Here is a 12201-nt window from a genome sequence, read left to right as displayed (position 1 = left end):
CGGACGCACACACGGACGGACACACGGACGGACACACGGACGGACACACGGACGGACGGACACACACACGTAAGGAGCCCGTTTCATAGTCCCCTGCTCGAACTCGTTCGGCGGGGACAATAAAGCAATGCAGAATGGCACAGCAACATGCTCAATGGAAACCAAGAAGTTTATTTCTTTTTATCCTTTTTCATCACTTTGAAATACAAAAACCACTTTGAAATACAAAAACATTAAGATAATAAATTGTGATATCTCAAACTAACTTTGAAAAATATCTTAGATAAACCTTTTATAGACAGATGTCTATTTTGTTGCTTTCAGTCAAATCAAATTAGTTTGTTGTTGTCTTGGCACTGATGCCACTCATTACCAAAGTGACAACATGATCACTAGTCACTGCTAGTTTTAACTCTACCAGTATCCAATCAGGTGGGCTGAAAGTTTTTATTTATCATTGGCAGCCACATCCCTCACACTAGTCATCAGCCCAGGCAAAAACTAGGCCATAACATATGTGGTCTTTATGATATTACTGGCAGTTCTGTGACAGCAAAGAGATTACTAGGTACCCAATGGCCATGATGCAGGTGAGTTTGCTCAATCCTGTCTACCATTCCCTTCCCCTTTGTGTGTTTAATGGTTGTCTTCCATAACAATGCTATAATTCCCATTGCAGGGAAAAAACAAACAAACAAACAAACAATAGACATTTCATGGCATGATTTCATTCCCACAATCTAGCTAAAATACAGATCAATATTGTCGATTTGGGAGATGGAAATCAAATTGAAAATTGCTAACTTTCAATGAACTGCAATCTGTTTCAGAAAAGACGATGCTTGGGACTGTACAATAAAAGAAAACAAATGTTTATGATGATTTTTCACTTAGTGTAACCACGAGATAGGGGGAGAAAGTGAATGTAATGCAATGAAATGAGGTGGATTTGGGAGAGAGTAGCCTATCAACAAATTTTAAAACTCTTATCTCTGATGAAAGTAGTCTGTGGTCATCATGAATGGGGAGGCAATTGGGGGAAAAATATACATATAGCCCGAACCATTATTCGTACTGATTGCCCGATGATAGTCACAACAATGGGACTCTAAGTCAGTAATCAAACATCGTCATTCAAAAGGGCATTATACCCAATTCCTCACCAACCAGGCGGAGATAGAGAAAAGGGGGGATGGACAATGGAGTGTGTTTTTTTCTTCTTTTTTAACAAAAAAAAGGGGGTGGATGAGGTAATATGGAGATGCACTTTCCCATCAGATTTCGGTGATTGTGTTCTCAGAGGTCCTCGCCACGTGCCCCGGATGAACGCCCGCCCATAAATGGGATTACGCGGCTTAGTCATTTTAGCGCTTTGTGTCGTGTGTTTGCCCACCGTGCGAGCATGTGTTATTGGCCCCAGCGTAGGCATTTGATTGGGTGCTGGGCTTAATAGTGCATAGTAAAGTCGCAAGACTCCAGTGTTGAAAGTCCTGTTTGATTATATTTTTTCCCCTCTCTCATATTCTCTCTCTCTCTCTCTGGCTTTTATCATTTAATTGAAATTAGTGTCCAGGGTCAGCTGGGAGCATGATCAAATATTACTTGTCATAGCTGTGTGTAATTAGTTGGCAAACGCAGACAGGAGGCAGTGGTAAGAGTTTAACTCACTGCATACCACGAACAGGTGAGCCATGTATTGACCCTATAGGAAATCAAACACCCTAGAGGCAATAGTGATGAGTGGTGCTACTTAACCACATTCACTTTTTTTCTCCTTTCTTTCTCATTCCTCTCAACTTTCTTGTGAATATATTGACTTGCCACACTGTCCCAGCCTTGTATATTTTTTGAGTGATAATCTAAAATTCATGAGTTTATGACGAGACAGTCGCTGTATGACTTGTCATTAGAGACTTCCAAGGTTACGAAGAGGGCAACCCACCTGTGCATAAGGCCTGAGGAAATATTTCGATGTCGGACAGACATCTTGGCCGCGCATTTTTCCTAGTACCATGACTAACCGGCATCGTTGAATAATACATGGACAAAGAAAATGAATGAAAAGAGAAAAAAATACCATATGAGCTAGTGATCTCACGCAGCTACTTATAGATGCCAATTAAGGTGCATGAGCAAGACGGTTGGCATTAATTATTTGTGAAATTATTTCTTGTCAATCCATATTATGGTGGCTTTGTAGATCTGTGCCAACATTTCCAATGCATCTGCTTCTTAGCGCGCCACTCTTTGTCACTGCCAAACCCTTTGTTGTTGGTTGATCAAGATCGCATCAGGATTCCTGAATAAACTTGAAACCAAGGCCACCCTTCAATGAAAGAAAGAGAGTCACACTGGCTGAAAGTCGAACAAATGCAATAAACCAAATGCAACCTCCGATAGTTTTTCATGAGACTGATTGCAATTGACACGTTACCACTGCACAATCAAATAACCCATTGAGGACGGGCTGATTTTGCTACACCATGCAGTAAATTCCCATACACACTTACCCGAGTATACTCAGGACTTAGTCTTCAATGGGTTGATAGGGTTAATCACACATGTAGTGCATGCATCTTTGCATAAAGCATAGTTTCTTTGTCACTGTGGGTATCTGCCAAGAAAAAAACAAAAACAAAATAAAACAAAAAAATGTATCCTCAAGGTCTCTGCTACAGTCTTTCAGCTCAGAGTCCATCCCACACCATCCCTGACTCCTGATGCCAATAGTTTTACATTGATTTTTCATTAGTAGCACATCAGCACTGGAGGAGTATGTTAACTCGGCTTTAAATGTCCTCATAGTCCAATAAATTACCTCTTTGTGTGCAATGGTGAAAGCCTCTTGTGTGTCTCATTATTCTAGGACTATAACATGCAGAAGCACCTTTGGAAAACATTTTGATTTTCAAAGCATTTTAACTTTTTTTTTTATAGTAAGCATTTGTGCTATGCAAAATTGTAGAGAAAATTGCAAGTGTTGCTGTGATGTAAATCTCATGACAGAGCTACGGCTCTAATTTGTCTTGCAACTGGTGAGTATTCAAAACACAACCTCGAAACAGACTACAAAATTGCATTCTTGGTCATGATTACACATGCTTTCATGAATAGGTCTAGGAGGCAGGACTTTTTGAAGGCAAACCTCAACAGAAACCAGAATATACTCGAAAAATCCCTATGGAACACTGCTATTCATTCACCATGCGAGGCAAGATAATGCGCGAGGAATGAAATCGTGCCTGACGATTTCACTGCACTGTGGCATATTGCAATTTATTGATTGGTTTGCGAGCAGTCGTGAGTGGAGCAAAATATGCAAAGTTGGCAAGCCGTTGACTTGTGTTGGACATGCGAACATGGCTAGCAAAGACTTAGCATGTTTAGGTTTCAATTAGCCATCTTGTAATGGCCATCTACATTACAGTCACATGAGCACAGACTAGTAAATTTGCAGATGGGATAAGCATAAATTTCCCCCATACGCCTACATGGCAAAGGTATCTCACTCGATAACCCTTTCAACACTGAGATATCTGTCCACTGGTGCAAGTGAGGTAACTTGTCCGTGTATTCAAGATGTTCTCTCGTATCTCATTTCACTTTCATTCAGAATGGTAAGGAAGAGAGCGGATCAATACATGAAGTCTGGTGTGAGTTACAGATTTGCATGAATCGCAGGGGGCCGCGGGACTCGTAATCCCGTTAGCAGTCATGTCGGCTCATAATTGACTGGCTTGCCGTTTTCAAAGTGATAATCAAGACCTTCTCCTAATCCTGTTTTTGCACCAACCCGACTCCAAAATGATGACCATTTTCATGTGCCCCTCTCTTTACTCATTTCGCCCATTCCGTTCTTTCATCCAGCTTAACATCTTCTTTTTCATGTTTATCCCTAATCTGTTTTAAAGTACTTCTATTTCAAAGGGGAGAACAAGACTTTGTAAGTCAGCACAAGGACTTTTTTAACTATCTTTCTTAAAAAGCCCTAGAGTTCTAAACAGGCACTACTCCATTTCTGATTCCTAGAAATTTGTTGCAAAGTGGCTGAGCCTTTGCAACCACAACTTCATTCTCCTTTAATCTCATCATTCCTTCCTCCTCCTGAACTATCCCCTCATATTCTACTTCTACCATCTCATTCGAAAAGATGGCAGATGACTTATTAACTGCCAATTCCAGACGGAGACAAACACGATTTCTGAGTGATCTGTGTGGCTGCTGAAATAAGTGATTTTGGAGAAAATTTTGTTGATGCTGACCCACTTCTGATCTGCAGGAATTTCAAACTTAAAGCAAATATTATCTTACTATTTTTTTTTTCACTCAATGCACCCCCTCCCTATCTCTATCTCTCTTTGCAAAATCTATTAGTGGCATAATCATCCAGAATTTTCATGGCAATTTTGACAGCAGTAGGATGAGAAATGGCAATCATAACTGTTCAAGGATCAGTAAAAGTCAGAGAAGATGATGCACTGATTGTCGACATATTGCACAGACATGCAGAGTTGAAACTCTCCATAGATACAGCACGTTCACGTAAACCTCTGAAAGGTATCACCAAGGAGCCTTGGGGTACTCTGACACTGTCGGCCATCTCCCATGCACCAGATCTCACACCACAGGATGGATGAGCGGTGTAATTCTTGCCGACAGAGCACAGAGGGCTTTGAAGACACTACAAATGCTTATGTGCTGGAGGAGGAACCCACGTCAGGCGGTAATACGCAAGTGGAAGGCGAAGGATAACAATTGGGTAAAGGAGGATTTGCGACAGGTGGAAGTGAGGGTTGCCTTGGTAACCCATTTCTTACTGGAATTGGGTTTGCTGTGTGTTCATTCTATGGGAAATGTAGATGTCTCATCACAGATAGGTTATCATCTACAAAGAGATTGATAGAAATAAATACATGTACATGTGAATGCTGCTGAAGCTGATGATGATTAGAACGATAATGATGATGGTGATGGTGGTGGTGGTGGCGATGAAAATGCTGATGGATAACTGCCGCTTGAGCAACAACCCTATTTGCAATGATGCAACAAGACAGTGATAATGAAGAGGATGATGCTGTACATGGATAGAGATGATACTGGTGGTGATGATGATGATGATGGTGGTGGTGATGGCAACGAAAACGCTGAGGATAACAGCCGCTTGAGTAACAACATTAAAGGGATCGTACAGTTTTGGTTGAGACCTAATTTCAGGTTTCTAACATTTTTGGTGAGATAATGAGAAACCTCTTATGAAATATGAAAGAGCATGTAATTCTATGAGGAATTCAATGTTTTTTTGATGAAAATTGGTTTTGAAATGGCTGAGATATCCAAAAAGAGTGATTATAATAAAGTGTGGGACCCACACTTTATTACGATTGCTTTGTTTTACTTTGTTTTTGTATGTTTCAGTCATTCCAAACCCAATTTTCATCAAATAAACTTTGAATTCCTCTTAAAATGGTATGCTCTGTACTATATCACAAGTGTTTTCTTGGATTTTTTTCAAAAAGTTAAAAGCCCAATTCTCATCTCCACCAATACTGTACCATCCCTTTAATTGTGATGATGCTATAAGATATCAATAATGAAGAAGATGATGCTGTGGATAGTTATACTGGTGGTAATGATGATGACGATGATATTGCATGAATGTGGTTTCATCTGCTACCTATGATGTTGGTAATAGTAAAAGTGGCAAAGTTTAATTATGACAATCATAACAATGACGACATAAGATAGAGTTGGTGGTAACAACAGCTAAAACCCACACTGCCATAACAGCATATCATGAAATATGCCAGCATCAGCAAACAGGACCCCATCTGCAGGACCAATGAGCTTACCTGTTCCTATTCCTTACATCTAAACATGAAGATGGCTAAGGGTTTTGACAAGAACACAGTGTTTGTTTGGTTGCAACTTGTTCCTGTTGCTATTTTCCCCCTCCCATTTGCTTCAGTTCTAATAAAGGTCATCTGACAGAAAAAAATGAAATAGTTCAGTCAGATCACAAATCAAGTAGAAAGTGATCAAATCAAATGAGAGTTGACTTTTTGCATTCATGTTTGGCACAACTTTAGTCACAGTTTACTCGAGAACCAATATTTGTCACTCTATCATCATTGGGAGGGGAAGCATAGCATGTGTTGCAACAATTGGAGGATCAAATGATATAACCAATTATGTTTCTGAAAACAAATATCTGTCTGTATCCAAACGTCAAACAACAAGAGTTGCTGCCAGAATAAATCATTTGGTCTACACATACCCAATTAGCAGTCTTTATCTCCTGAAACATGGAGTCAGTCTACAGATGATGAGATTGATATATACCATGGGGCTTGATACAATTTGTCTTGGTGATTGACGGTGACATTTCGATGATCGGCAGTGAAGAGCTTTCGGGCTTCATTATCGAGCAATTGAGGCATATTAACTGCCATGCTTTCTAAAGCAATGAGTATAGCCATGTCCATGGTAAAATGGCAAAGACGAATCTAACCAAATGTCATTATCTAATTGGATGCTATCTTGAGAGCAAGCACGCTGCTATACAGTGGCTTTGCATTCAGGCTAGACTAGCGAATAATGTAAATATATTAAAATACATAACATTAATTTGATATTCTCAATAGTCTTACTCTTTCAGACCTCACACACAAACCTGCTCCACAATGAGTTACAGTCTGTAATAGCCTCAAAACATGTACAATTCTTTGACCCTGTTTAGAGTACAATATGTATGGCATATGCAACCACATGTTTACTGGATTTAAAGTACAGATATCTCCTCATTCTTTTATGAATAAAGGATTTCGTTGTACGAGAAGTACAAATCACAGATGGTCATATTTCATGCAATATTCATTATCCTGATAACACCAATGAGTTTTGGGGCAATATTTGAGATAAACAGAGGAAAGGCAATGATAAATAAGTCACATTCTATTCATTTTTCTTCTTCAGAAGACTAACATACACCATTACATTCCATCGATTTGGAACAATACATTCATTACAACAGTTTGAACTGCTCAAAAAAAGCACTTTCATTTCTGAACATTCAAATGTTTCATATTGACACACTGACGCTATAATTTTTAGCTGTTCAAACATGATAGATCATACGTTCACACTCTCAACTTCACCTGTTCGTAAATGGCCTATTCAGGCCCTCGCATTCCAGTTGTTCCATGAGGACACATTCACACTGTCACCTTCACATTCACACAACATTCTCAGTGTAGTCCCTACCTTCTTGATCTTCTGGTTGTTCTTGTCCCATTTCCAGAGCATGACCGCCATTTTGTATTTCAGCTTGCGAGGCCAACGGAGCCGAATGCCGCACGGCATGAAGCTAGCTTTTTGGAGGGAAAAAACAACCGGGGCGATCCACTCTCAGACAATAATTCCAATCGGCATAGCAACGATGGCGCCGTTATAGGACACTCTCAGCAATTTAGTATCATATCGTTTCGTCTCCAAGATGGATTTGAATTGACGGCAACTGAGTAGAAATGATTCCGTTTGGAACAATGTTGCTGATTTTAGAAATCGATTCCGCCAGATGCTTTCAGTGCACTCAACATCACCCACTTTATTGAGGATACCACAAGTACTTCTTCTATTTAGAGGTGTGTACTTTGCCTTAAGACTGATGTCACAGCTTGCTGCTCACTCTTTATGTTCATGTACCTCTACCGATAGAGGTCAAAGTCACTTCGAACGGCCAGTGCTCCCTTCGCTATATATATGTCAATACAGGAAGTGACCATAGCTTTTAATTTTCTGCCAAAGATGCAAATACGTCCACTGTGATGACAAGGCAGCTTTTTTTCGTCTTTTTTTTTAATGAAAGGTTACGTGATGACAGATTTCTAGGTGCTGGTTGTCATTGGTAACAGACCTATAAACATCTGGATGCAACAGCAAAGATGATACTCATCCCCTGGGTAATGCAGCATACAATACAATGATAATTCATAAAACATACGTGATCCAACGGCACTGTCGACAGTCGATATTGTGCAGCTCAAATTTCATCTCAGGTTTGGTCCCTCAGTCAATGTTTCCAACTATTGAAACTGTCAATCATACTGGTGGATACATCAGCCAGGCATCTTAGCAAGGGAGTCATATATTTCTGGTGGGGTGACAAGCTGCAGAAGCTGCTGCCTGCTGCTTTATTATTTTTCTCCTCGTAATCACTGTGTATGCAAACGCTGTGATCAATTAGTGGTTACATCACAGTCGGAATGTAGACCCCTCGATTTCTCAAAGTCAGGGTAACAGTAGTTCATTCTGGTGTCCAAGCACTATCTTGTTGATGATAAGGTTGAGCCAACGAGTAAATAGAAGTGACTACTAGTTGTGATAACTGATTTCTGCTCTTCTTGTTTTGTTTTGTATATATTCACTGCAGTACTGATCTCTCTGTCTCCAGGGACTGGTGTATATCAAATATTGGGAATAAAAGCTCTGTTTATTTTCTTGACTCCTCTTGACAATGACTTTTATATATTTTTCAATAATAGAGCAATAAAAGAGTGCGAAAATGGTTGGTGTAATCTCCCAGAGAAATAGCTTTAAAGGTAAATAGTTGGGGGCGATGTTTGGAAGATAACATACAGTGGGTGCAACAGTTACCCCCTTGGGTAAACAGGGGAGCAGGTGCTAGTCCATTTATGGCACAAATTTGTTGATGCAAACACAAGGTACAGCTGCTGGGCTTGTGATAAGCAGCATAGAATTTGATGTGGTAGAACATACATTTGAGGTAGGTTTAAATGTCTGCTAGAAGAATTAAAGACTATTCACGGACTTGATTGCATCACAATGTTTGGTCCACTCATTCACAGGAATGTTGCGGGAAATACATTTTCTATCTTTCTGAGTTACTCAGCCACTTTGCTCTGTTATACAACAAGCAAATTATTTCTATGGAAGTATATAATTTCTAGCATGATATCATCGTATGCATTTGATATAGATAGGCACATGAATCACAATCACTCCTATTCAGCTGAGTTAAGCTCCATTCATTTTGTTTTGTTAGTCCCACTTTAAAATTGGTTTAATCAGCATGTTCCAAAATCAAAGAAATGTGCTCTGGTCAATACGAGGCAAATATATGTCTCATCTGAGGTAGCAAAACACTGAAAAACAGCTGCATCAACTCTATGTTCGAAGCCACATTCTCGCAATGTGTACACAATATGTATTATCTATCCCTGCTGTATCTCTCACTTGCTAGCACATGCTGTCTGGAGCCCCAAAAATATGACGAGAGCCCTTCTCCCGCTCTGCCCCCTCTTAGCCACTCTGAGAGATTCTGACCGCTTCAAATTAGCCCCCGCATATCATGAATTCAAATTCATCTCCCTCCCATCTCTCGGCTTTCACCCCTTTACAACAGGATGCATTCCCCTGCTTGGAAGAAGCGCTCGCTCACGTTGCTAAATGCCAAGCCTCAATAGCGAGAGGTATAATCCTGTTAACCGTACACGGGGAGAGAGAGAGAGAGAAAGTTGGAGGGAGAGAGGGGAAGAGACAGGAGAGAAAAAGAAGCTGAATATAAATGCAAGCTGTCACAACAACAACAAATCACCCTCTTTGTTGTGCAGTTTTGCTGTGGCAATTAGGGTAAAATCAAAGATTTCTTCCCCTTATCCCCTCTTAATGTATTGGTGAGACACAAGGCAGCATTTCTACAGTGCATCAAGTGGTAACGGGAGAGAGAGGTTCAGGTTTTGTTTCTGTTATTACAAAACTTCCCCACGCATACACTCTTCCCTTGCTGCAGATTGCTTGCAGTATTTTTCTCCCACTTTTCCTATACCTCTACTCCCACTCCTCTACATGTGTAATTCTTCTCAAATTCTACATGTGACAGACACCAGATTTTTTTTCCTATATGATATTTTCTTTTCCCCAGGGACTTGTGTGGGCTGCAAATAATGCCTGTCTCTTGACTGTGTCAATAGTCACTGAAATGTTTTCCCCAGAATCCAGGACAGGCAACGCGGCAATGATTACAGCTGCGAGTAATGTGCTTCTAAAATCATGTGTACAGGCCACGTACGTAGGTGTGCAATGCCAGGCGTACATACACACTTGCACACAAACACAGGTACACACAGACGCAGACTGAGAATGTTTTCCCTCTAATTCCGATGCGATTCCAATTATATTCCAGCTAGAGTCGCTGTCATATACGATTCCTTCTCGGTCACTCTAGCCAGCACCTGGAGGTGTTATCCAATAGACAGATCCCTTCTCTTCTGTTCATTTATCTTTTTCCCTCAAACGCTCTGAAGCTGTCGCGGGGTACGCTCAATTTACACGAGATTGTGGGCTAGCGTTTTGACACCAAGATGCACGGAATATCCCTGTCGCGGAGGAAAATATACTATGAACAGCTAGTAGCAGTAAGTTGACAATGGGAAAAGTGGCACAGTTTCTTAAGCTGCATCACACTCGGCAAACATGTTCATCATTCTTGCCATTCCGATATTAGGTTACAATTTCTCCACATCACGCTGTCCTATTTTTCTAATCACGCTTAAATGTCATCAATTTCTTCTTCACGGATACTCCCAGTCAGTCCACAGCTAATTATCTCTCTTTGTTTTTTATGCAAATCCACATGAAAAAGTGAATACATGTATATCCATGAGATGAAAGTAGACCTAAAACCGATGGAATGGTAGATGAGCGACGCAGATATCAAACTGGGTGATTAAATCCGCATTCCAGCAAAATGTCGCCGAGGCACATCACAGAGTCTTGTCAAAGACTTCAAGAGAAATTCCAGAAGATGCCCACAAAGATCTATTATTTTAACAAAATATCGCACAAAAATCTTCTGCTTTCCACACTCGTAAAGTCGTTACATCGATAACTTCTTAGTACCCTCAAGAGTCTATGTCCATGTACAGATGTAAACATATAACACTCTTTTCTTGATGATATATATGTTTCTCTCTGCTGCTACTGACTATACAAAAAAATACACTACTCCACCACAGCAGGTACAGTTCAGAAGTGATCGAACGGTTGAAAGCAGAGAGCATATATATATCTCCTCCGCCACTCTGCACTTGTGGCTAAGGCCAAGCCGTAAACCGAGAGCACACACATACACACACACACACACACACACACACACACACACACACACACACACACAATTGGCTTCACTTCTACCGTAGATGTGAGCATATGAACTGGGGCATATTGCATCCTTGTGTGCATGTGTGTGTGTGTGTGTGTGTGTGTGAGTGTGTGTGTGTAGCAGTGGGCAGGTTTGAATGTGTGAGTGACTTATGTGGGATGCTGACGGTTGTGTGCGGTTGCACGTAAAATGGGGGAACATATACCAAGCTGTCTTTTCTCTATCTCTCTATCTCTCTCTCTCTGGCTCTTTCATAATCGGTCTCTGTCGTTTGGATCTTAATGGAAGTGATATTTACAGCTTGGGGTAAGGCTGTTTCTGGCATCATCAATATCATCACTATGATTTGTTTGTCCTGTTGATATTCTCATCATTTGTAATAAAAGAAAAAATAGCAGAACGATTTAAACTGGCCAACTACCACGCTCTATGTTGTGCAGGAATGAATAGAACTAACTCTTATCAACCTGACAGTTCTTTTCTATCTATTCTGTTTTCTGATATAGGAATGCATGCATAACTGCATGTGAGGCATTCAATTTCTTGTTAAAGTCAAAGGCATATTTGATGTTTTAACATAATGTATGTATTCCATAATTCCTGTAAGTCTTCAAAGTGCTAGAAATACGGAGCTGCTTTATTCATGAAGCACTGGTGAATTCAAAAGATGTGCCATTTGCTACTGGTATGAAAGTAATATGAAAATACAATTCTGTGACGTCCCAAATTCACATTAAACATGATAACAGGAGCTTAGAACACATCTGGGCAGCACTCGCAAATGAGGTGTAAGTTTTGATCAATAAAATGATTGGAGTAATCCTCTCATGTACCATATGAGTAACTACATGTTGGAGAATTTCTTTCTAATCTTCAGATACTATTCACATACATTAAGTATTGAGTTTGACACTGACATGAATTCAAATCACAATAAAGCATGTATATGGGACTAAGAGTTGCCTATGAGCGCATAGGGACATTATCACTTTGTGTTATGCGCTACATAAGAACTGTCAATT

General features: G+C 40.2%; 1 protein-coding gene across 3 annotated transcripts in view; it reads right to left on the bottom strand.

Moving 5' to 3' along the window:
* Nucleotides 1–12201, bottom strand: part of LOC139715890 (uncharacterized) — a 277465-nt gene that overhangs the window by 97771 nt on the left and 167493 nt on the right. Inside the window, exon 1 of one of the 3 annotated variants that reach the window (XM_071627440.1) lies at nt 7261–9205. The exons of the other annotated variants lie outside the window; for them this stretch is intronic. Coding sequence (XP_071483541.1) covers nt 7261–7359 — 99 coding nt within the window. The 5' untranslated portion in view covers nt 7360–9205. Of the gene's footprint in view, nt 1–7260; nt 9206–12201 lie in introns of those variants that run through there. 3 annotated transcript variants of the gene reach the window in all.

Source organism: Diadema antillarum, unplaced genomic scaffold, assembly GCF_040938485.1.
Source record: "Diadema antillarum isolate AM-2024a unplaced genomic scaffold, OU_Dant_1.0 scf00000057, whole genome shotgun sequence".
In the NCBI taxonomy this organism is placed as follows: domain Eukaryota; kingdom Metazoa; phylum Echinodermata; class Echinoidea; order Diadematoida; family Diadematidae; genus Diadema; species Diadema antillarum.
Note: the sequence above shows the minus strand (reverse complement) of the source record. Positions and strands in the feature narration are given on the sequence as shown.